Here is a 25455-nt window from a genome sequence, read left to right on the forward strand (position 1 = left end):
TTGTTTACCCATTTTTTAATTGCGTGGGGGTTTTTTTTGTACTAAGTTTTGGGAGTTCTTTTATATTCTGGATTCAAGCCTTTTATGGGATATGTGATTTGCAAGTATTTTCTTCCAGGCTCTGGCTTGCACTTTAATTCTCCTGCGGTACCCGGGCCTCTCACTGTTGCGGCCTCTCCCATTGCGGAGCACAGGCTCTGGACACGCAGGCTCAGCTGCCCGTGGCTCACAGGCCTAGCCGCTCCGCGGCATGTGGGATCCTCCCGGACTGGGGCACGAACCCGTATCCCCTGCATCGGCAGGAGGACTCTCAACCACTGCACCACCAGGGAAGCCCGTCATTTTATCCATTTTTAAGTGTATAGTTCAGTAGAGTTAGGTACTTCCACGTTGTTGCACAACCATCACTATCATCCATCTCCAGAACTTTTTCTTATCTTGCAAAACTGAAACTCTTTACCTATTAAACAATCTCTGTATTCCCCCGTCTCCTCCCACCTCTGGCAATCACATTCTACTTTCTGTCTCTACGAATTTGACTATTCCAAATACCTCATGGGAGTAGAATCATACAGTATTTGTCCTTTTGTGACTGGCTTTTTTCACTTACCGTAACATATTCTAGGTTCATCCGTGTTCTAGCATGTGTCAGAATTCCCGTCTTTTTTTTTTTTTAAGGCTGAATAGTAATCCACTGTATGAATATACCAGATTTTGTTTATTCATCTATCAATGGTTGCTACTACCTTTTTGCTATTGCCAATAATGTTGCTATAAGATGGTGTTGTTTTTTAAATTTAAATTTCCAGTTGTTTGTTGTTAGTATATATAAATAAAGTTGACTTTTGTATATTATACCCTCCCACCTTGCTAACCAGGTGGTTCTAGTAGCTTTTTTGTAGCTTCCATTGGATTTTATACATAGACTGTCATGTCATCTGCTAATATAGACAGTTTTACTTCTTCCTTTCTGGTCTTTATGTCTATTATTTCTTTTTCTTGCCTGATTGCACTGGCTAATCCTCTGATATAATGTTGAATAGAAGATTAGGTATCTTGTTCCTGATCTTCAGGGGAAAACATTCAGTATTTCACCACTATGCATGATTTAGCTGTAAGTTTTTCATATATGATCTTTATCAGGTTGAAGAAGCTCCCTTCTGTTCCTATTTTACACAGATTTTTAATAGAAATGGATGTTGGATTTTGTCAAATGTTTTTTCTATGTTTATCAAAATGATGATAGGATTTTCTTTTTTAGTTAATGTGAATGAATTACACTGATTTCGTCTTCAAATGCTAAATCAACCTCGCATTCCTGAGATAAGCTCCAATGGGTCACGGTTATTATTCTTTATGTATATTGCTGGATTCCATTTGTTAAGAATTTTTGCATCTATGTTTATGAGGATATTTTTCTTGTAATGTTTACAGGATTCATAATATACATCCTTAAGTTATCATGTGTTTATGAGGATATTTTTCTTGTAATGTCTACAGGATTCATAATATACATCTTTAATTTATCATAGTCTGCCTTCAAGTGATGTAAGAACCTTAAAATATTTTCATTTTTCCCTTTATGCAATATTATCAAAATTATACATGTTATAAACCCCACACTACATTGGTATAATTTTTGTTTAAACAGTCAATTTATCTTTTAAAGTAATTTAAATATAGTAAAAAAATTTTGTTAACTATTTACCCATGTAGTTGCCATTTCCAGTGCTGTTCATTTCTTTGCATAGATCCATATTTCTATATGTATTATTTTTCTTCTGTCTGAAGGACTTACTTTAACATTCATTATAGTGCAGGTCTGCTGGTGTTGAATTCTTTCAGCTTTTGTATATTTAGAAAGTTTATTTAGCCTTTATTTTAAAAAGGTATTTCCATTGGAATCGAATTCTAAATCATTAGTTTTAATGATGTTGTGCCACTGTCCTCTCATTTCCATTGTTTCTGCAAGAAATCTGTTGTCATCTTTGTTCCCTGTATGTAGCATGTCTCCCTTGCCTTCCCCAGCTACTTTTTGAGATGTTATCACTGGTTTTGAGCAATTTGATTATGATGTGCGATGGTGTAGTTTTCTTCATGTGTCTTGTGTTTGAAGTCATGGAGTTTCTTGAATCTGTGGACTCTTAGTTTTCATCAGATTTGGGAAAATTTCAGTCATTGTTTCTTCACATGTTTTTTTTTTTCTGTTCCCAACTCTTCTTGGGAACTCTCATTACACATATATTAGGCCACTTGAAATTGTCCCACTGCACACTGATGCTTTGTTCATTTAAAAAAGAATCTGGGGCTTCCCTGGTGGTGCAGTGGTTGAGAGTCCTCCTGCCGATGCAGGGGACATGGGTTCATGCCCCGGTCCAGGAAGATCCCACATGCTGCGGAGCGGCTGGGCCTGTGAGCCATGGCCGCTGAGCCTGCGCGTCCAGAGCCTGTGCTCCGCAACGGGAGAGGCCACAGCAGTGAGAGGCCCACATACCGCAAAAAAAAAAAAAGAATCTTTTTTCCTTTGTGTTTCATTTTGGGTAGTCTAGTATTACTATAGTAATGGTGCTATTACTGTGTCTTCATTTTAACCCACTTTTTCTTCTGCACTGTCTAATCTGACTTAAATTCCATTCACTTTATTTTTTCATTTCATATAGTGTAGTCTTTATTCTAAAAGTTCAATGATAGTCTTTTAAAAACATAGTTATAATTGTTTTAGTGTCTTTGTCTACTAATTCTAACATCTGTGTCAGTTCTGGGTTGGTTTTGATTGATTGCTTTTTCTCCTCATTATGGATCATAGTTTCTTCCTTATTTTTTTTCTGGTAATTTTTTTTTTGGCTGTGTTGGGTCTTCATTGCTGTGTGTGGCCTTCTCTCTAGTTGCAGCGAGTGGGGGCTACTCTTCGTTGCGGTGCACAGGCTTCTCGTTGCAGTGGCTTCTCATTGCAGAGCACGGGCTCTAGGTATGTGGTCTTCAGTAGTTGTGGCACGTGGGCTCTAGAGCGCAGGCTCAGTAATTGTGGCGCACGGGCTTAGTTGCTCGCACCATGTGGGATCTTCCTGGACCAGGGCTCGAACCCGTGCCCCCTGCATTGGCAGGCGGGTTCTCAACCACTGCACCAGAATCCCTCTGGTAATTTTTTATTGGATGCCAGACAATCCATTTTACTTTGTTGGTTGCTGGGTATTTTTGTATTCCTATAAATATTCTTGAGCTTTGTTCTGAAATGCAGTTAAATGACTGGGGAATAGTTTGATCCTTTTGGATTTCATTTTTAAGATTTGTTAGGTGAGACCAGAGCCATGCTCAGTCTGGGGCTAATAATTCCTCACTGCTGAGGCAAGACCCACCTGTGTATTCTACCCAGTGCCTAGCTTTTCCAGTCTGGCTAGTGGGAACAAGCAATTTTCCCAGCCCTGTGAGCACCGGGCACTGTTATAGCTAATCCTTTTGGGTGGTTCTTTTTCCCAGCCTTGGGTAGTTTCCATACATTCATGTGATGATCAGTACTCAGCTTACTACTCAAGGGGGATCTTTTACAGACTTCTGTGGTGCTCTCTCTTCTCTGATGCTCTGTTCTGTGAATTCTGGCCACTTGAGTTTCCCCAGAGTCTCAGCTCCATCTCTTCAACTCAGAGAGTCCTTTGGGGTCCAACTGGTTCCCTTCCCTTTTCTGTAGCCTGGAAACCCAACCATAGGGCTGACCTCCTTTGTTTCCTATCTCCTAGGTATCACTGACCTTTGCATCTTGATGTCTGGTGTCTTCAAAACCATTTTGTATATTTTGTCCATTTTTCTGTTGTTTCAGTCAGGAGAGTAAGTCTGATCCATGTTATTGCATCTTGGCCAAAGATGAGGATTTTACTTTAATTTCCTCATTCCCACCCTGCTACTCATCCCATCTTCCAGCCCATCCACTCTGGGCATATCTCATTTTTTCTTCAATCTACTGTTCATTGTTTATATTCTTATGGTGTAGTAAACTGTGACTTTTCCTTTCCTGGGCACCTTTTTGTTCTTCCTGGAGTTGCTTTTTTTGTGTGCTTAGTTTTCTATGTACTTTTCAATTAATTAAACTCTCCAGTAGCTGTATAAATTTCTCAGGGTGTCAATTCCATTAGGTATTCTATCAAATTCACCTCTCTGAAGAAGTCTCTTTCAGAGCCTTGTGCCCTAAAGTGGCATGGACTAATTGCTCTCTATCACTGATGCTTAGCTGTCCTCCTGGGATCTCCCTTTCAGCATCTTGGGCATTTCCTTCACTGCCTTTCTGTGCCTTTCTCTCCTGTTTCCTATCTTCCCCTTTGTTGGTTTATTCTCTAGTTTGGTAGAGTACATCTTTTAGAAGCTTCCTAAGAGAGGAGGGTGAAAGAGTGGTAGATTATTTTGAGACCTTGCCAGTCTGATACTCAGTCACTTAATTAGCTGAATATAGAGATCTAGGCTGGAAATTGCTTTCCTTTGGAATCTTAAGGACATTGCTCTTAAGTTCCAGAGTTAACATTAATGTCTAAAATCATTCCCAATCCTTTTTGTGGAACTTGTGTTATACTGTTGCCCAGGAGTTTATAGCATCTTTTCTTTATCTCCAGTATTCTTTAATTATGTAGCTTGGTGTGGGCTTTTGCTCTCCATTGTGGAAGATACTTTATCCTCCAACCCTTCTATTGTGATTTTAGTAATTTTAACAGCAGTAAATGTCTGTTGATATTATTTTATCCCATGGCATGGATGGGGTAGACACAAAACTACTAAATTCAACTTAAGTTTTAACAGAAACATTGGAATAATGGATTAGGATTTTTGGCTAGGGAGATATCCACATTTCACTTTAAAAAATCCTTTATTTTTTTTAAAGGGCTTGCTAAAGTTTTACGGTTCAGTTTTTTTTAATTAGAAAAATTAAGGTAAGTGTGTGAATCTAATAAGGAAAAAATTCCCAGAATGAATTTTTGGAAATTCAGTAGAATGATTTCTCCATCCACTGACATTAATGGGACTTAGCATTAAGAATTACCATCTGTATAGTAAATAGTCCCATAAACTGATGCTCATGGCCACGATGAGAAGGGTCTTCTGAAAGAGTGGTTAGTGTCAACAATGGGAAAGAATATTTGAAAACAGGACTGTTCTGGCCAGGACCAATGATTGGCGCGGTTACAGGCTTTCTCCAGAGCAGCGGTTCTCGACCCCAGTATGGATTCATCTGCAGAGATTTCAAGATATGATGCCTGAGTCTCACCTAGACCAAGTTGATTAGAATCTCAGTGGGCGGGGACCACACACCGACACTTTCCTACCTCCCAGGTGATTTTAATGCACAGCCAGTGCAAAGAACCACTGCTCCAGGGTTTAGCAGAGACCCTTGCTTCTCAAAGTGTGGTCTAAGGACCAGAACATTATCACTGGGAGCTTGTTAGAAATGTAAAACTTAGGCCCTACCCTGTATCTATGGAATCCGAATCTGCATTTTAACAGGATTCCCCCAGGTGATCTGTATGTCCATTAAAGTTCATGAAATACTGCCTCATTTATCCATTCAGCAAATATTTATGAGCACCTGCTGTGGGCCGGACTTTGTTGGTTGGGGTGAGGATGGGTCTGTTGAATTTTTTATGTTTCCTGTCATATTTGTAATTTCTTATTCCCCCTATTAAAAAATAATAATATTCTCTTCTTCTTTTGTAGATACAACATCTTGTCTTTCTGAGGATATTAATGAGCTTTTTCTGTCAGAAATTTTCTTCTGCATAGTCTGCATTTCTTCTCAGTTGGTTTTTTCTGTGTGTTTTGCTCTTTCTTCCATGTTAGAGGCTTTCCTTGGGTGTCCAATATTTTTTTGTCATCTACTCTTGACTACAACAAGCACTGGGTGGCCTTGTTGACCGAGCTTCTTTGTATGGTGACCTGGCTGCTGGGTTTGTGGAGAACTCCCAATGTTGGTTCCTTTATATCTTTCTTGGCCTGATCAGAGTCCCCAGAAAGGACACTCCTGTCTTCTGCCAGGAGGTGGAGGCCTGGCTCCATGTTCTTGGAGGGAGTCGAGAAGGGGACTGAGATCTCCACATCTATGTGTGCTTTCCTTGTTAGGTCCCTGGCACCCCGCTCTCAGCCAAGCCTGCTGCGCCAGTGCAGAGGCCTGCACTTTACCCCTGAAGGGAAATCCCGATTTTGCCGGGTGGTACCGGGGCAGCAACTCAGTGGCTTTGTACTGGAGAGGGAGTCCAGGGGGGTCTTACTGCTTCTTAAACAGCTTTCGACTCATCCTCTGTATTTTTAGCGCCTGTTCTTCTTCTAGAGGTTTCTGGGGCTTCTAGTTCCCAGGCCTTTTGAGGATTCTGTGGGGTCAATCAGGTCCTTTTCACCTTGGGATTGGGGATTTTCTCAGGTCTGCTCTCCATAGTCACTGGCCATCTGCTTTCCAGCTTCCAAAGCTATGCTGTGGTTTTCTCTTCTACTATTCTTCCTGTCCTTAGGGACTTTGGCCATTCAGAAAATTTCTCTTTTTTCTTTTTTTTTTCTTGCGGTACGCGGGCCTCTCACTGTTGTGGTCTCTCCCGTTGTGGAGCACAGGCTCCGGACGCGCAGGCTCAGCAGCCATGGCTCACGGGCCCAGCCACTCCGTGGCATGTGGGATCTTCCCGGACCGGGGCACGAACCCGCGTCCGCTGCATCGGCAGGCGGACTCTCAACCACTGCGCCACCAGGGAAGCCCAGAGAATTTCTCTTCTGATAATTTTGGCTTTGGTGGGGTTTTGGGAAGGAGTGAAATTATGTGCATCTGCGCAATCTAACTTTTCCTGGAGCCTCTATTCCCTCTTTAAACTTCCTCGCAGAATCCATGAATTCATTCAGTATCTAGTATATATTTAACAAATAAGACTCCAGCTCTGCCCTCCATCAGCCCAGATCCTTGAACCGAGCAGTTTTGTGTCCAGTTGTATATGGACTGAATTCTGGTTCACCTGTTACTCTCCAGTAACAGGTGACCCTGGTAACCTCTCCAGAGCCTCAGTTTCCTCATCTGTAAAATGTGGATAATGTAGGGTAGTGGGGGGGGGGTTAATCAGTCAATGAAAGATAAAACTTTTAGTAAAGAACTTGCACACAGTGTCTTTTTGAGGACCTGAATCGTGACTTCTTCTCCTTCATAGTCCCCCAAACCTAGCACAGGGTGAGCACACAGTCAGTATGTGGTGAGTGACTAAAGAGGTGGGTGGGGTGAGAGGTTTGGCCTGGGCCCTCCTTCAGCAGCTGTAGGTCCTGGGAGCCAAGGGCTTCTGCTGGATGTGAGAACTCTTAGGTTCTTCCTGTCTCTGCCTGTGCCCTGGATGTTGTATCTCCTCCTGAGGTTCTCCGCTCAGGCCCCTGACCTTTATTAGTCCCTGACCTTGGCAGGGCTGCCCCTCCATGGCCAAAGAGGAATCACCATTGCTCTGAACTGCTCCCCAGCTCCTAGGGATCTATTCCCTATGACAGCTTCTTAGGTGCCTCAGACCAGGCATGTCCCTTCCCTTTCAGGGTCTCAGTTTCTTTATCTCTAAAATGGGTGGGATTTAAGGTATCTTAAATATCTTGCAGTCCCTGACATCTCTCTCGCTTCCAGGTTCGGACCCTTTCTCTCCCTGGCCCAGCAGCCCACCCTGTGCCTGATGTTCCTAGCTCCTGGGGTTCTGGTGTGGGTGCTGTCCCAAGGGAATGAGCAGTCCCTCTCACAGAGTAAATGCTCTCCAATTCACAGCTCTGGGCCCACCCCACCTCCAGGGCCCAACAATAGGCCCCTTCAGCTCTAGGCTCTTGCTGAGGGGGTGGGGGGAGTAGGGTGAGGCCTGAGCTGGTAGGCAGGGTGACCAGCTGGGCAGCCTCTGCCCAGCCCTGGAAGAGCCCTGGGAGTGGCTGGCTGCTGGGAGCCAGACTACATCCTTCCTCTCTTCCCAGGAGCCTCGGCTGCCGGGCCTTGGTGCCGGGAGGACACTTGGGCCAGAGGATGGTGAGAGGCACCTCTCTGCAGTACCCTGCATCCCAGCCCTGTCACTCAGGCGTGTGTGGTGCGTGTGTGCAAGAGACCCAGGCAACAGCAGGAATTTACCCACTGTCACACTCGAGTGGTGTTTGTGTGCGGGGGAGGGATGCTCCAGGAATGTGTTAGGGCTCTCAGTGTCCTGTCTCTGGGTGTCAGGGTTGGCACACCGGTCTTTCGCTGGTGGAGCGTGAAACAGCTAAAAAATACTTTCAAGACCAAGTTGGTAGATGTGGGGAGGTACTGGGTTCAGTGAGGGTCTGTGTTGTGGTGTTTAGTCAGTTTCTTTTCTTTCCTCTCTGAAAGTTACGCCCCGTTCTCTGTTGGAGTCAAAGGAGATGAGGCATAGGGGGGTCCCTGTATCTGGTGTGTCTGCCCCTGCTTCTGTGCCCTGCCTTCCCACCCTCTGACCCCCCTGTCTCCCTCCTCTCTCTCTGCGAGGCTGGGATGCCTGACAAACCAGACCTCCTGCCCGTCGATCACCCTGTGGTATCCCCAGCTCTCCCTCCGCAGTCTGATGAGAAGGCAGCCTTCAGTCAAAGCTCTCCCTCTGCCTTGAGGAACTGCTGTGTTGTCCCCGGGGCTGAAATAGCTTTGTGGGAGCAAAGTAGCTTAGTGGTTCTGGGACAGGAGTAGCTGTAATGAGATTGGCTGCGCTTCTTCCCTTGAAGGTGCTTGCTTTTCTGGATTCGAAATAATGGGGGGAAGCAAAGCCAGGGCCGACAAGGGCAACCAGGCTTATTCCTGGTATTCACTGGAGGGACATAAGGTGGTACCAGCTCACTGGAAAAGAGACAGGCCTCCTTTCCCCAGTGTCTGTCACAAAGGCTTGAAGTCCCTTTCAGCAAACTCTCTTGACCAGGTGCCTTGCCAGATTCTTCTTTCAAGGTGACAGATATAAACAGATGGTTACAATGTACAAACCACAAGAGGTGCGTACACAGGGCTCCCTCAATAGAATTATATATTAATACAGAGTGCTACAGAAATAGTACCCTTTAAGGATCAGAGCATGATGGATAATAAAATTTTTTTCATTCTTTTGGCTATTTTCCACGTGTAGTATTATGTGTTTATACCACTCTTGTTTTCAAACATACTTTAACAAGAAAACCTGGGAAGCAATGGCAAAAAGAACCGTTTGGGGATAGGAAATGGGAATTTACGAAGGAGATGACGTTTTATTTGGGTCTTGAGGGAGGTGTAGGAGTTCATCATGAAGAGAAAAGAGTATCACAAAGAATAGCTCAAAGACATTAAAATTAAAGAAGATGGTGTGTCTAGGGAAGGGCAAGTATTTGACTTGGTTGGAATATGGAGACGTTTGAAGGAAATGATAAGAGGTGGAGGTGGACAAATAGGCAAGGGATGGATCCTGAAGGGCCTTGTATTTGGCTCAGTGAGGAATTACAGAAGGATGTAAGCAGGAGAGGAACTTCGGATCTGTATTCAGATGACGGTATAACAATAGGGAACTATGTGCCAGATGCTGGGCTAAGTGTGCCATTCATGATCTCATTGAGTTTGCACTTTATGAAGGACGTACTGTTTATTCCCATTTGCAGATAAGGAAATTGAGGCTTAGAGGTTAAGGCATTTGCCCAGAAGTCTTCTGACTAGAGAGTGAGACAGCCAAGATTTTCAGCCCAGGTCTGTCTGATTGTTGTCCCAAAGGTATTGATGGGAGGAGTAATGAGGAGGCAGAAACAACACGATTCTGTGGGCTGCCCAGTGGGGAGAGAAGGGAGTTACGGTTGGGGAGCCAGGGGTGAGGTGTCTAGCCTAGGTGGCTGGTGTTGGCTTGCCATGTTTTCAGTCAGGATATAAGAGCACACATAAGCTAGGTTTAAGGTGGGGGTTGATGAGCTCAATTTGGACATGTAGAATTCATGGTACCTTTGCATCCTCCTGGTGGAGCTGGCTGTAAATGTCTAGAAGCATGGGTGTAGAGCCTCTAGAACTCAGGAATGGAGACAGACAGCACATGGTGCTAATTGGAGCTCTGGGAGGAGAGGAGGTGACCCCCAGGGAGGGAAGCGAAGGAAGGGCAAGTTCCAAAGACTTAGGAAATATCCACAGTTAAGGAGAAGGGTGAAGAGCCCTCGGGGCCTGTGGGCTCATCACTGCTGGCACATATGCCTCAGCCTTGACTGTCCTGAGGGCCTCAGCTGCCAAGCTCCCTGGAAGGGAGTGGGCCACTGTGGCCTGGAGATGGAGAGGGTGTGGACAGCCATGGTATGTGTCTGAATCACCCCCTTCTCTCCCTTGGCCCGTGGCCAGCCTCCTACCCAGACCAGTGTGATTTCAGACCTGGGATGACCTGAAGGTGTGGGGTTACCTGGTACAGTTCCCTCTGGGATGAAGTCCCAAGGGGAACCAGCCTGGCCTTGTTCCAGAAGCTTGGGTGCTGCACACAGAGGGGTGAGTTGAGGTTGACTGGGCTTGGTGGGGCTGGCATGTGTAGGCAAGATAATCCTCTGGTTGGGAGAGGAGCCATAAGCCCCCCTCCTTCTCCTCCCCAATATGTTGTTTTCCCTCCAGAGAAGAGGGAGGGCAGAGATAGGGGAGAGCTGGCCTGGCATGTATTCCTGAGAATACGGTAGCTTGTTTTGGAAAAATCTTCTTGGCCGGAAATTACATGTCACGTCTGCTCCTCAGTGTGGATTTGTAACTTGACTGATGCTGTTGGAGAGCCTGGGGGAGGGGAGTGGGCAGCAGAGGCAGGCTGGTTCCTGGGCCACTGCCAGCTCCCTTTAGAGATAAGGGGGCAAGTTGTAGACCAGAGGGTATACATGTGGGGTGGATTCCCCAAATCCTAGAGGCAGTTTGGATCTTGTGGGTGTCTTGTAATAGGATGGCATTCGGAGGCAGGGGCCTTGTGGAGGGAGGAGGTAGGGAGAAAGCAGGAAGGGGGAATGGTTTAGATCAGACTCTTTATCCAACCAGGAGAGGAAGGGATCTGTGGGCCTGGCATCTTCAGCCTCTCTTTCTCGACAGCCTCCTGAGTGTTCCTGCAGCTGCTCCCAAAACCAGTTTCTGCCGTAGCTGCAGTAAGATGCAGAGGAGCTTCTGCCTAGAATAAACACCCTGCCTGGCAGGGTCATCCCCTGTGCCAACGCGCTTCAGCTGGAGAAGGAGCTTTTGAAGAGAGTGAGCCTTATGGGAACTCACCTAGTGCCCCCCCGCCCCGGGTCTCCTTCCTCAGTCTTGAGGTGGAGTGTGTGTGGGTGGTGGGGGGCAGTGGGGAGTAGAGATGTCTCAGCATTTCCCTCCTCCTCTGCCCAAACCCCCAAGGTGTGAGGGTGCCCTGAGCTCAGCCCTAAATACCTGGTACTGAGGAGTCCGTGGATGCATCAGATGCCATTGGAATGAGAGGGCGTGCGTGTGGCACCTTGGGGCCTCTGCAGTGGGACTTCCTCCACTAGCAGTGTCCTCATCCTGGCACTGGGTGACAGCCCTGCGTGGACACGTGTTGGAGCAGCTCCTGCGGGAGGGAGTGTGGGTACTCGCACTCTTCTGAGCCCAGAGAGGTCAGCCACTGTGCTCTGCCCAGCCCCGAGCTCCCGGGGCCCCGCGCAGTCTTGGGGGCGGGGCGGGTGGAGGTGCAGGCGGGGAGAAGTCCTGGCCGGTGAGGAGAGGCGTGGGCTGCGGAGGGCTGAGGTCTCCCTCCCAGTGCGGATGCGGGGGGCGTGGCTTCCACTGCGGAGAGGAGTGGGCTGGGCAGGTTCCCCGGGCCTGAGTGGAGTGCGGAACGGCAGCGCACCAGGGAGCCTGGCAGGTGGGCGCATGCTTGGAGCCAGGTGGAAGCTGAGCTGGTGGAAGGAGAGGGGTCTAGAGGGAGGGGTCTCAGGTCGAGTTAGGATGGGGGCTTCTCTTCTGTGAGCTGCTTGGGTGGACCCCCCCTTGTCATGGAGTATGGGGGCCCTTGAGTCCCCAGGACCTGATCGGTGGCTGTGGATCTCTGGGGTCCTGGAGGCGGCCAGGGGCCGAGGGGAGCTGTGGCTCCGTGGTCAGTGAAGGTGCAGCCCCGCACCTAGCTCTCTGGGGGGGGCAGCCTGCGCTGCGGAGAGGCGGCTCCTTGGAACGGAGGCTGTGCACGGGATTGGGGGAGGGGCAGCCGCAGGCCCAGCGGGAGAGACCGCCACCACCAGGCTCTGCTCCCTCGCTCTGGCTGCAGGTGGCAGATATGGGGCTGTGGGGTGCGTGCGGGCCCGAGGACTGGGCCTTCCCTTGGCTGAGGTGCTTTAGCGGCCCCTGCCCTTCTGGAGGATGCTCGAGGCCCGGCCCCTCAGGACGCAGGGCAGTGACGCTGCCGGTGCGCTGGAGGGGCGGGGACTGCGGGAGGGCTCTGCTCCCCTCCCGGGCCCTAAAGCCCGGAGTTTGGGTTCCAAGGGTGAGAGATTTGCATATCTGCGCCTAACTGGGGCCGAGGAGGGACAGCAGGTAATAGGGGAAACCTGGGGAATAGCCAGGTAGCTGGGCCCTAGACCGCATCGTCTGCTGGTGAGCTCAGGGGAGCCTCTCAGGAGTGAGAGGTATCTGTGATCCTGGCCCCAGGACAGATCCTGGGGGCTGGGATGCTGGGTAAAGAAGGGTGATGTGTTTGTGTGCGGGGTGGGGCGGGGCGAGTCAGTGGTGGTAATTCCTGTTGCTGACATCTGCTTCAGTATCTCTGAGTCCTTGGGACCCAATTAAGCTGCCCTTGGGGCTTGTTTCATCGCTGCAGGGGAGCCCCGAAAGCACTGCCAGGATGTGGGTGTAGTCCTTTATGGACACTGAGTCCCTGTGCCCTGGACATTCCCTCTTACTGGCTTTATGAATCTGTGTATTAAGCCAAATGTCCCTGTTTGCTTTGGAAAACATGATCATGGTATTTATGGGTCGGCTTCCCTTCCCCTTGGAGATCAAGCACTTTCTCTCTTGACCAGTAGAGGGCAGTCACTGACAGGACGAAGCGGGGTAGGGGTGGCGGTGCAGAAAGGTGGCTGTTTTCCGGGGCTGGGAAAAGAGGTCCAGGAGCTGGCCTGACCTCTGACCCCTGACCATGCTTTGCTTTTCTCCACAGCCTCCCACAGCTGGATTGCTGAGCAAGCTACTGAGGCTTGTTCTTACCTGATGTGCAAGGGAACAGGCAGGCATGGGGTTCTGGTGGATTTGGGGCACATCTTTCAGGGGTGGCTATAATTTTCAGTCTGGCCATTCCAATCCAGCAGTCCCCCAACTTGCGGTAGAGGGAATAATCCTGCTTAAATTGTCCCCTGAAGTCAGGTCCCTGGATCTCCTTCAGAATGGTGCTTTGTGGGAAATAAGCAATAGGCTTCTCTGTGCTCTGGGCATTGTGAGCCGGCGTTTGCGGGAAGGTCAGCTCCAGTGTGACCTTGACCCGACCTCATCTTGTCCATTAGCTCTGATTCCATTCTCAGACTGGTGATTCACTGGCACCGAAGGGAGGCTGCACCTGGCTGGCCTCACAAGCTTTGGGTGGTGGTGGATGACATGACAGGGGGATGGGAAAGAGGACTGATTGCTGGGGGTGTCCCATTTCCCCCTTCCCTGAGTCAGATCTGGAAACGGCTGTCCCTGCAGGCACCTCCCTGCCAGGGAGGTCAAGCACTGAGAGAGAGGCCCTGGAAAGAGCCTGGGATGCTGACTCCCCAAAACTCAACCCCAGCTGCCTACTCCACCAGCCAGCTGGGACTCCCAGAGCTGGTGGCCAGCTGGATAGGGACAAGAGAGCAGTGTGCAAGAAACAGGGGCTCCCTGGGCATGGCTGGGAGGGGGGTGCTGAGGGAGCCTGAGAGGACTTCCTGCAGCTGTCAGGTGTGTCTGGGGGCTGTAGCGAGGGGGGTGTAAGAGCAGCTGGCGCCCTTGAGGAGGGCCAGAGGGATCACTTGTCAGCTCTAGGAATGTGTGGGTTCCACGGGGGCTTCATGGGGTGACTGCAGTTCCCTCTAGCTGGGGCTGATGTCTGTGTGTGTAGGTGCTATTCAGGAGACATCCTATAGCCCGGAATCCCCTAGCTTTGGCTGGGGGCATCGCAGGGTTTAGGGGCATATTTGTGTGTTTTGAGGGGGCTTTGGATCTTGGCCAGCTGGACTGGGAGATTCTTCCCCCCACCCCGGCTCTTGGCTGGACTGCCCCGCTCTGGCAGGCTGCCGGACTCCTATTTCCGTCGGGCACCAGGGTAACAGGGCCACGTTAGGGCCTGAGCCAGGAGACGCCCAGCCAAGGCTGGGACTGGGAGATGGGGGAGGGTCTCCGAAGGGTCTGCCTGCAAGGTCCAGGAACAAACCTCTGGTGTCCAAGCCCTCAACTCAGGCTGTGCACTAAGCCCTCACAGCCCCAGACAAGCACTACGGGGGCCTCTTTGTATATTGCTGCCCGATTGACCTAGCCCCCACCCTAAAATCCCAGGGGTTGTCTGCAACTCTGGGGGCTGGGGTGGAAGCCAGAGACAGGGGCCTTGTGTGCGGGGAGGAGGTGGGGGCAGCACGGGTGGCTGGGAGGAAGAGTCCCCCCATTCCCGCCGCCCTCTTGGCAGTGATTCAGAAAGGTCCTTTTTCAGCCAGTGTCAGAGCTGCTCAGCTGCGGAGGGAGGGGGGAGGGAGGCGGGCTGGCGGGGGAGCAAGGGAGCAGGGCTGGAGCCGTGACCACTGCGCTGGAGGGAAGACAGAGAAACAGGACCGGACCGAGGACCCAGGCTGCAGTCAACTGAGAGAAGAACTAACTCTCTCCTGCCAGGGTAGCCAGCTGTGGAAACAGCTGTAGAGCAGAGAAAGGGGGACCACCCTATTCTTCTGCTCCATTTCCCACCCCTGGTGTGGGATTTGGGGGGCCTCTGGGGCAGACCTCTGGCCAACTTCCCTTCTGGGCAGCACCTGAAATTCAAGAGCTGAGACCACTGCCCACCCCCCCCCTCGGGCCAGAGCCCCGGTGACCTGGTCAGGGCGTCCAGCTCCGTGGAGATGCCAGCAGCTCGTCGGTTCCCTGGCCTAGAGCTCTCCTTCCCCCTTCTGGCCAGACTCCGGCGGAGACTCTACACAGTGAGTGGGGGGTTGCGGGCGGGAGCCGGACGGACTGAGAGGCAGCCCTGCACTGAGGACCAGAGAGCAGGACCGGGCGGCCTGACGGGGGTTCAGGGCCTCCCTGCTCCAGCGGCTGCATTCTTGGTGGCGAATGTGTCAGGAGAGCGTGTGTGGGAAGTGTGTGTGCCGGCCACGAGAGCCACATGTGTCAGACACAGGTGTGTGGACGGGGCTGTGCTGGGGGCTAGAGAGGGAGGGAGGGGAGGGAGGGGACATGTCCAGGGTCACCCTGGGCGGGGTGGTGGAGACCGGACAGGGACCCTGGCTGCTTTCTTCTCACCCAGATCCCAGTGTTCTCTCTAGTCTTCGCCGCCCCCCCCCGCCCCGCCCCGCCCCACGCAGAGCAGCCCTGTTCCTGGGGTGGGGGAGCAGGGAGAGGAGGGCCCAGCCGAGCAGGGAGATTTGTTAGCTGGTGTTTCAGGGGTAAAGGAACAGGGCAGACAGACTGTGCTTTCTAAGCAGCTTCTTCAGGGGAGTGGCCTCTGGGTCTCTCCCAGCCCGGACCACACAGGGCAGGGCTTGGAGCTATTCTCAGGAGTGGCTGCCTCCTACCCCCAGGAGGGTAGGAATGAGCGGCCTGGAGCCCTGGGATTCCGCGACTGGGGAGGAAGCAGTGGGGGTCTTCAGACCACTTGCCCTGGTGGCCAGCCTCTTCTTGGGCTGAGCCCTGTAGGGGGTGGGATCATTTTGCTCCAGGGATGGAATAGTGATGGCGGAAGCGCTGGCTGGCCTCTCCTGGTCACGCCACAGAGAGACGCTGCCTAGGTTGGTGATTTTCACAGGGCACCTTTGGGGCTTTCTTCTGGAAAGCAGTGGTGCCCTGCCCTCTTAAGCCCACACCCCCTTGTTTGTAACAGATGGCTTTGTTGTGGATAAGTGAGTTAATACAGCTAAGTGCTCAGAACTGTGCGCAGCATGTAGTTAACTGTAGTTGAAGTGTTAGAGTTTTTATTTTTCTTAACTAAAATTAAGAGAAATACAACCTGTTTACTCTGTGTGTGTGTGGTCAGTCAACTTAATGCCTCCTGTAATATAAAGGAGAATCAAAAGGAAATCAATTGTATCATTTCGTGTATTCTAATATGTCAGTACAATCTGACATTACCAAGCTGTCAGCTGCTAAGACCTCAGGTAGAACCAGCACGGCAACGTCTACACAAGTGCTGACTGAGAGGAGAGTTTTGAAATAGTAGGGTGGGCTGCCTTCAGTGATATTTTTCTGAATGGTGGACAACTTCTGCTAAGTTCCAAACAAAGCAAAAGGCCAGTTTTCCCTCAGTTTACACAGTAGCTCCATTCCAGGAAAATTCAGTCTGTATTAACACTGTAAAAATACTTTCTTGTTCGTATGTAAAATGGGATTTGATTTATAATCAGATGACTATAAACAAACTTCTCACCTACATGAATTAAGTTGTATGGGATTTGGGACAGTGTGTGAGTCCCCCAGCCACCCACTCAGTGCCACTAATGGTCCCCCAACACTGTGACAGCCAAAAATGCCCCCTAGGGGGCTGTATGGCCCTTATGAGAACCATCTGGGTGAAGGGTTAGGGCTTAAAGTTTGGAAACCCCCTTCTGGCCCAGCCACTTTGGTAGAGGAGCCAGGGTTTGAACTGAGGGCTTCTCTTTCCCAGTGGTGGCTCTTTGTACTGCCCTGAGCTGCCTGGGAGAGTCTGAGCTCCTGGCACTGGGTTGGCAGCACCGCTGGGAACTGTGAGAGCAGGAGGCTCACGCCGGGCCCAGGCTGTGAGCACCTGCTCTCTTAGTGCGACCTGTGATGAGAGGTGGGGGACAAGGCCACCTCCAAGTCGGGAGGAGGGGGTCTTGGGGCAGCTGGCCTTTTCCCTCATCCCTGTCTTCTCCAGTGGGGATTGAACACGGGTCAGGGGCTGGCCAAGCCCTCATCAGCTCTGACGGGTCTTACTCGGACAAGGATGGGTTTCGTGTCAGGCTGCCTAGTTTTGAGGGTGCCACTGGCTTCTTTCTCTGGGCCCCAGAGGGTGTAACAGGTCTGGTGGCCCCTTGGCTGACTGAGGCCTGCATGTAGTTTTGTTTGGCCAGCACAGCATACACATGTGCTTGCGTGTGTGTGTTTCAAACTTGAATTAGTTGACATAGTTCAAAAGTCAGGAGAAAGATCTAACGTCAAGTGTAAACAAGGAACAGAATGGTGTGGGTAATGGGTGAGTATTTGTGTGGGGGAAAAACAAGTCTGGAAGAACGTGTAAAAGTCGTGAATGGCAGCCGACTTTGGGGATGGGGCTGAGGTGGCTGTGTGGCAAGATAGGGATGAGACTTTACGGCTCTCATGTGCCTTTTCAATATCTTACATGTGAGTATAGTACCTTTTCAAAAAACATTTCAATAGTGAGATTTTACACGTCGATTCAGATTTCTGGTATTTCTTGAAAAAGTGGAAAGCTTTGACCACACTGGGCCGGAGTCTGTTGTGACAGCCGTTGACAGCAGTCTGAAAGCCCGCCCCAGCCTCTGCGCCTCCTTCCCTCTGACCCTCCTGTGGTCCTGGAGGTGTTTGTGTGGTGGCCTGTGGAGGGGTCTTTGGACCTGGGGGGAGGCTCATGCGATGTCAGGCACTGAGAGGAAAGTAGCTAGAGCTCGTCTAGTCCCTGTGGGGTCCATCAGGTGTGGGGAGCTCATGGATGGGTCTCAAGGGACACTGCACCCTCAAAAGTTTTGTAATTAAAACATGATGAAAAGGATGCATATGTTTTCCTGGAGACACACTCGATAGCTTTCATCAGATTCTCAAAGGCCTTGTGACAACAGGAGCGTTTAAGAGCCAGTGGGGAACCGGAGAACAGAGTTTGAGCTCGGGTCACTCAGCCATGGATGGCAGATTTGGGGAGTAAGACCCCAACTCCAGGGCCTGGGCTGTGTCCCAACTGCCCTGACTCTACCCTTGTTGCCATAGGAGGAGGACAGGTGGCTACAGGCTCTTCTGTACAGCTGTTTTGGGGAGCAAGAAGATGGTTTGAGTCCTTCCCCACAGCACATAGTAGGATGTGGGTGAGCCCAAAGCAGAGGCAGGGTCGCCTGTTACCCTCCTGCATCCCGTGGTCCCTGAGCCATTCTTCTCTCCCCGCAGAGGCTGGGGAGCAGCAGCATGCAGCCGGAGGAGGGCACAGGCTGGCTGCTGGAGCTGCTGTCCGAGGTGCAGCTGCAGCAATATTTCCTGCGGCTCCGCGACGACCTGAACGTTACCCGCCTGTCCCACTTTGAATATGTCAAGAATGAGGACCTGGAGAAGATTGGCATGGGCCGGCCTGGTAGGTGGGGGCATTGGCCTCGCCTGTCGTTGCCCCACTGACCATTTACCTCCTCTGTCCTCAGGATGGCCAGCCTCATGGAAGAGCCCTCCCCCCTTTATTCCGTGGGGTGGCAGAGCTGAGAACTCTCACTGCCTGTCCAAGAGCCCCCGCGGTGGGGCACAGGGGCATCAGTAGATGCTGCACACAGTGAGTGCATGAGAACAGTTTGCAGTTGTGAAGGTGAATTGGAGCTTGAGGAATCTTACTTGAATTTCTGGCTACTCAGGATTAACTACACACTCTGTTTTGTTTGTGCAGACATTTCTAGGGTGTATCTCTTCCATCTTCTCCTCTTTTATAAATGTAGAATTGAGTCTCTTCTGAACACCAGGGGGGTTAGTGTCCAGAGGTCTGTGGAGAAGGGAAGATAAAATCCTTCAGATGATGGTTTGCTGCTTTTCTCCCCATCTCTCTCCCTTTCTCTGTCTCTCCTACAAAGATCTGTTCTATAAGTTGAACTCTTTTTTTTTTTTTCTATGTGTTTATCTTGAAAGTAGTGACTATAGCTTCTAGAAGTCACGGTGTTCCTTGTAGAACATTAGAAATTTTTGAGTGCATTCAGCCTGAAATAGCTAAATAAGTAATAATGTGCTAATTTAGACACTGACTTACTCTGCTTTTAGCCTAGAGAGTTGATATCTGATGCCAGTAACATAAGAAAATTTTATGGGAGAAAAACTCAAAATTGGGAAAATTCTGTCCGTTACCTTGATTTATTTATTTTTTCTTGAGAGTTGGCATAAGAGCACTACTGTTCAATTTTGGTGGTTAAATACCTCCATCCAGTTCGAGAAGAATTGCCTAGAAGTGGAATGCAGTGACCATCTGGTTAATGGCAGTCCCTGGTTGGTGGGGATGGCTTGTTTCCTTGGTGTCATCGTGCTGGGCAGTGTCTAGTGGTGGACTTCCCCCAGGGTGACCGAGGAAGCCTGCGGTGGGCAGCAGCCTCTTGGGGGTGTGAGCGCCTTAACAGCACGGGTTCCCCTTCCTCCCTGCAGGCCAGCGGCGGCTGTGGGAGGCTGTGAAGAGGAGGAAGGCCGTGTGCAAACGCAAGTCCTGGATGAGCAAGGTGGGCGGACAGGGAGGGACGTGGGAGGGGTAGCTCACTGGAGCCTCCTCTGGTGTCATCCCGAGAGCCTTCCCCCACTCTCCGCAGTATAATCTCGCACTTTGTACAGACCTCCCTCCTCTGGGGTCTTATCGGGCAGGGTGCTTGTAGAGCTGCCTGGCTAAGCGTCTGTCTCCGCTGGAGACGGCCCTGAGTGGCCTGTGTGCAGCCTTGGCTTCACGTCCCCTCCCGCCGGGCAGTGGTGCCGGGCATGGAACAGACGCTTGTTGACAAGTGCGCTGTAACTTGAGCCCTCGCTTTGCCTAAGTGTTGGGGCCGGTGTCCAGTGTGGGGCAGTGGGACCGTCTGGACCCAGGACGTCTTTGCTTCCCTCGTCCCGCACCTCCCTAGTCTGTGGAGGGTTTCTCTGGTCACCGGGCCCCACTGACAGCTTCCTTCCCCAAGGCCCGCCCCCACCCCCGTTGCCCTAATTTGGGTCTCTGGAGTGGTGAGTCCCAGGTCTGACTCAGGGGAACTTTGCCCATTGTCTGGAAGACAATGTGAGAGGAAGTGAACCAGCCGGGCCTTCCCCCCACTTCTGGCCTCAGGGCTGGGGAGAGGGGCGGGCAGTGCAGAACAGCTGGACCTGGGATTGGGCCGCAGAGATTTCCTGGCTGTGATCTGGCAAGGGGCTGTCTCTTGGGATCCTGTGGCCTCTTCTGGGGACACTGTCCTGGTCCCTTGCCCAGGTTTTAGGGGAGGATGGGTGTGTTGGGGCGGGCGAAGGCAAGAGGGAAGAGCCACGCGGTGTGCAGGATTCAGGGGGTCTTGTATCTCCCACCGACTCACAGGAGGTCCCCGGGCCAGTCGGTTGACCGCTCCAGACTTGAGGCATGTGGCCAGTAAGACAGTGCCAGCCGCACTTGCCCAGCTCACCTCACGGGGCCTTGGGGAGGGTCCCTTGAGAAAAAGGCTGTGAAGGACCTTGTCAGCTGAACACTGCTTGCAAATGGAAGGGATTCCAGTTGCTGGGAGGAAGGATGGAGCAGCAGCCAGAAGAGGCCCTCAGACTGGAGACCCCTTCACCCCATACAGACAAGGCTCTGCCGACCTTGGGGGCAGGGACCAACTGGGCAGAGGGTGCTGCCTGAAGCCGAGGCTTTGCATGCCCTGGTAGGGTGGTCAACTCAAACTGACAGGGCTGCTCTGACCCTCAGGGCTTCCCTCCTGTCCCCTGACCTTTGGCCCCTTCCCTCTACAGCCGAGGCTGCAGAGTCCTCTCCAACCTTCCTTCTTTCTGAGCCCTCAGCTCTAGGCCTCCCTCCAGAAGCCCAGCTGTCTTCCCAGGCCCTTCCTCAGCAAGGCCTTGCTTCATCTGCACCCCCATACACACTCACGGTCCAACCTCAGGCTCAAATTATCCTCTCCCCGGGCAGGATGAAGAGCAGCCGACTCCCTGGGGAGGGTGGAGACAGACAGCGCCAAATGGGCAACCCAGAGACGGGGCCAGGGCTAAAAATGGACAGGAGGTGTTTGTGAGGGCCCCTCGGGCTCCTACCCATCTGCTCGGGTGAGGGGCTGGAGTCTGTGCTGGGTAGGGGTACAGAGCAGGAAGGGGGGCAGAGGTGGTGCCGGGCTTTGGGCTATCCCTGACCCCGCAGCTGGGTGTGGGACTGCAGCTGCCGCAGGCTACATGCCTGGCAGCCCGTTTCTGGCACGTAGCCCGAGGCCACACTGAGGCCGTGGGTTCCCGTTTGGAGGTGTAGTCAGGAGGGGGCGTGGGCCTCCAGCCAGGCCGCCCCCCAGAAGTTGGGCAAAGCCACGACCTGTCTGGCGGCCTCACCAAGGACGCAGTGGGGCAGGACTGAATGACTGGCTCTGGGGCCTCAGGGTTCCATCTGGCCCCTGGCTGCCTTCAAACAGGTGTTCAGTGGAAAGCGGCTGGAGGCTGAGTTCCCCCCTCATCACTCTCAGAGCACCTTCCGGAAGACCTCACCCACCCCCGGAGGCCCAGCAACGGAGGGGTCCCTGCAGAGCCTCACCTGCCTCATTGGGGAGAAGGACCTGCATCTCTTTGAGAAGCTGGGAGATGGCTCTTTTGGCGTGGTGCGCAGGGGCGAGTGGGACGCCCCCTCGGGGAAGAAGGTGAGTTCTCTGGGTCCTGCGGGGCGTGGCAGGCCCTGCTCTGCCCTCTAAGGCGGATCTGTCCCCTTTGCTGGGATGTGAAGGGGGCTGGGGACAGGTCCAAAGTGGCTCACCCTGGAGTCCGTGCTCAGGGTTAACTAGACACATGTTCCTTTTTTCAATTATAAAACTAATTATCATAAAAGTTTAGAGACTTAAAAATAAGAAAAAAAAAAAAAAGCCTGTAATCCCACCACTCAGAGGAAGTGGAGTTAGCATTTACACCTTTTTTCCCCTTCAGATATTTTGTTGAATTTCTTTAAGATACAAATTTTAGATACAACTTTTTAACGCTTGCCCTTTCATCTTAGTATTGTATCTAAAAAATTTTCCCCAGAAGGAAAGATAGCGTGTGTGCAGTAAAGCATACAGTTCTTGAGTGTACGGCTCAGTGACTTTTCACATATGCATGGGCCCGTGTGACCACTGCCCAGATTGTGATGTAGAATAGGGGTCCCCAACCCCTGGGCCGTGGACCGGGACCGGTCCGCTGCCTGTTAGGAACCGGGCCGCACAACAGGAGGTGAGTGGCGGGCGAGTGAGCGAGCTTCATCTGCCGCCCCCCATCGCTCGCATTACCGCCTGAACCCTCATATCCAGCACCCCCCATCCCAGTCTGTGGAAAAACCGTCTTCCACGAACCCGTCCCTGGGGCCAAAAAGGTTGGGGACCACTGGTGTAGAACATCTCTGTCACCCAAGAAGGCTCCCTCATGCCTCTTCCACTGAGTATCACCTCCCTTCAAGGGAAGCCACTCTTCTGATTTCTGTCACCACAGATTCGTTTTATGGCATTATATTTAAAGCATTTTCCTTCTACACCAAAAACATTTTTTATCATAACATTTTAATATTCCATCATTGTACCGGTCATCTCTTACCTTGCGGTTGCCACTTAACCTGGGCACTCCCGCAGGAAGCAGAGGCCTGGCTCATGGCTGTTGGGGTCAGCTGCCCTCCCCTTGCCAGGCCACAGGCACCTGGGACATGCTCACCCGCCCGATGAGCAGGTCTGAGACTGGAGGGGGGAGCAGGCTGGCCCGGAGTGTGGAGGCTGGGGCCTGTCCTGACTCTCTGCAGTCCCCACTCTGGCCAGGTGAGTGTGGCTGTGAAGTGCCTGAAGCCTGATGTGCTGAGCCAGCCAGAGGCCATGGATGACTTCATCCGGGAGGTCAATGCCATGCACTCGCTTGACCACCGAAACCTCATTCGCCTCTACGGTGTGGTGCTCACGCCACCCATGAAGATGGTGAGCACTGTGGGCAGAAGGGATGGCGGCAGGGAGGGCCCTGTGCCCCTCACCTCCTGCCTGTGCTGTGGTTACTCCCTCCATCCTGATGAAGGTCGGAGGTCCTCCAGATCCTGCTTTGATGCCCCACCTGATGTGGCAAAGGGGCTCACAGGCCTACCCCGGTACTGACTGACCCTGGTGTCCGCTGGAGCTCACTTCCATCTCTCTGGATTTGGCTTGTGTTCACCAGTAGAGGGTTGCACCCACGGGAGGGGCCGGTCCCAGAGTTTAGTTTTTGGCATTGCTAACCTGAGCCTCTTTGGGTTGCTCTTCTGGGTCTCAGTTTCCCACGTTCCCTAGAGGGGAGAGGCTTGGGAAGCTGTAGGACTCCTAGAGGTCCCTGGAGGACAGGCCAGGAAGGAGCATGGAGCGTGGCTCTGGCAGGCCTTGAGGGGAGGGGCTGAGGGAGGGGCAGGGCTCAGCCATGCTTATTCCTCCCTCCTCCTCCGTGGCCTCAGGTGACAGAGCTGGCGCCTCTGGGATCGTTGTTGGACCGGCTGCGCAAGCACCAGGGCCACTTCCTCCTGGGTACCCTGAGCCGCTACGCTGTGCAGGTGGCTGAGGGCATGGGCTACCTGGAGTCCAAGCGCTTTATTCACCGTGACCTGGCTGCCCGCAATCTGCTGTTGGCCACCCGTGACCTGGTCAAGATCGGGGACTTCGGACTGATGCGAGCACTGCCCCAGAATGACGACCACTACGTCATGCAGGAGCATCGCAAGGTGCCCTTTGCCTGGTGAGGGGCAGGTGCTGCCGGCTCACGGGGCCTGGACCGCCCCGCCCCGCCCTGGTCCCTACATGCCCAGGCCTCAGAGCTTCCAGGGCCTTCCATACACCCACCAGCCCTTGTCTCTTCTGGGCCCGGGGTGCCCTTGTTATGTGCCCATCCATTCACTTATCCATCCAGGAATTCTCAGGGGCCCGCGTGCCAGGTGCTAGGATGCACAGGGATAAGTGCTGTGGGACACATTAAGGCTTCCTGGAAGACCCAGTATTAAGCTCCTGAAATACCAGGAGAAGTTAGCCAGGCAGAGACTGGCTGGTAAGTATGTCCCAGGTAGAGCTGGGGGCAGGCAGGGCCTTGTAGACTGATGAGGGATGTTCACCTGCACACTGGGGTGGCACCTGGCCCTGCCCTGGACCCCGTGTGAGCTTATCGTGTGCTGAGACCATCATGATCCTCTGCTGTCAGAGGCTCCTGAAGGAGTGTCGTCTCCTTGCTTTGGGGTGGGAGGAGTTGGTCCAGTTCTGGTTGCCAGAAAACCCTTCTAATCCAGGATGTACACTCACCCCTCATTAATTACTGACTTTATATCTAGGATGATCACACATCCTGGATTATGCCTGATGTCCTGGAGTAATTAATAGCACCTCCTTTCATGCTCAAGCGTCCTGGTTTGAATGGGAAATTATAAGGTCACCTTTTTTTATGCAGCCCTCTTATAACAACCCTGTGAAGTGAGCAGATTATTGTTATTCCCATTTCACAGATGAGGACCGTGGGGCTTAGAGCTCTTGGGTGACTTTCCCTGGGTCCCACCCCCTTTGAGTGGCAGGGCCAGCTCTCCAGTCCCATGAGATATCTCTGATTCTCCATCGAGGGCAGCTTCCTCCTCACTCCCCGTGCCTCAGTCCACCCTGGAATGAATACCCTTTGTTAGCTTCCCTGCAGTGCCATTTTTCTTCCTCACCCAAGAGGGAGCCCCAGAGAGCGTGTGGGATGAGGAAAGCCACTGTGACTGTTCCCACCCATTTTGGTTCTTCCCCAGGCCCTATCCAGATTTCCCACCCACACTTTCCTGCTGAAATGACCTAAATCCTAGGATCCTGCCCCAAGTCTGGAAATTGTCATCCTCCCACCACAATTAGAAAACAGCCTGAGATCTTATCCCACCCCACTTTTTGCCCCTTCTGGAGCTGCTGACCTTCCTTTCCCTGACATGGGAACGTCCTCCTCTCCCCACCCCAGGCCGCGCGTGGAAAAAAAAGACCTGAGCAGAGACAATTTTGTCCAAGTCTGTGCACCCCGTAGTTAAGAAGTCCTTAACTTCACACTGCGCCCCCAGTACCTACTGTGAACCCGGGCACGCGGGGCAACGGCACACTTGTGCATGAGCATTTGGGGTCCACTGGCGCTGATGCAGGGGGCGGGGGTGCTCTGAGAGGCCTTCTGCTTGACCCCTGCCTCTGCCAGGTGTGCCCCTGAGAGCCTGAAGACTCGCACCTTCTCCCATGCCAGCGACACCTGGATGTTTGGGGTCACGCTGTGGGAGATGTTCACCTATGGCCAGGAGCCCTGGATTGGCCTCAATGGCAGTCAGGTGAGGGGGCTGGGGCTGTCCTCCCCACAGCGTGGCTGGGGGTTGATTTGATCCTTGTCTCCCAACCTGGCCCTGTTGGAACTGGCTCCTACCTGTTGGAATCCCTGTCTCCAGTGCCCGCCTGACCCCCTCAGGTAGCTGAGCAAAGAGCACGGCCCCCAATGGTCAG

General features: G+C 52.0%; 1 protein-coding gene across 14 annotated transcripts in view; it reads left to right on the forward strand.

Annotated features, from left to right (window-relative positions):
* Positions 1-25455, forward strand: part of TNK2 (tyrosine kinase non receptor 2) — a gene marked incomplete at its 3' end in the record, with an annotated part of 40279 nt that overhangs the window by 3376 nt on the left and 11448 nt on the right. For 3 of the 14 annotated variants that reach the window (XM_081234357.1, XM_081234358.1, XM_081234359.1), the window contains exons 1-7: positions 14653-15069; positions 18221-18401; positions 19442-19512; positions 21415-21636; positions 22771-22923; positions 23424-23701; positions 25160-25286. In XM_081234357.1, the coding sequence (XP_081090483.1) occupies positions 14992-15069; positions 18221-18401; positions 19442-19512; positions 21415-21636; positions 22771-22923; positions 23424-23701; positions 25160-25286 (1110 nt within the window). In that variant the 5' untranslated portion in view covers positions 14653-14991. Of the gene's footprint in view, positions 1-11023; positions 11177-12376; positions 12470-14651; positions 15070-18220; positions 18402-18460; positions 18624-19441; positions 19513-21414; positions 21637-22754; positions 22924-23423; positions 23702-25159; positions 25287-25455 lie in introns of those variants that run through there. The other 11 variants (XM_081234351.1, XM_081234350.1, XM_081234356.1 and 8 more) reach the window with 10 other exon arrangements.

The sequence above is a fragment of the Mesoplodon bidens genome (assembly GCF_964165515.1).
Source record: "Mesoplodon bidens genome assembly, chromosome: 5".
In the NCBI taxonomy this organism is placed as follows: domain Eukaryota; kingdom Metazoa; phylum Chordata; class Mammalia; order Artiodactyla; family Ziphiidae; genus Mesoplodon; species Mesoplodon bidens.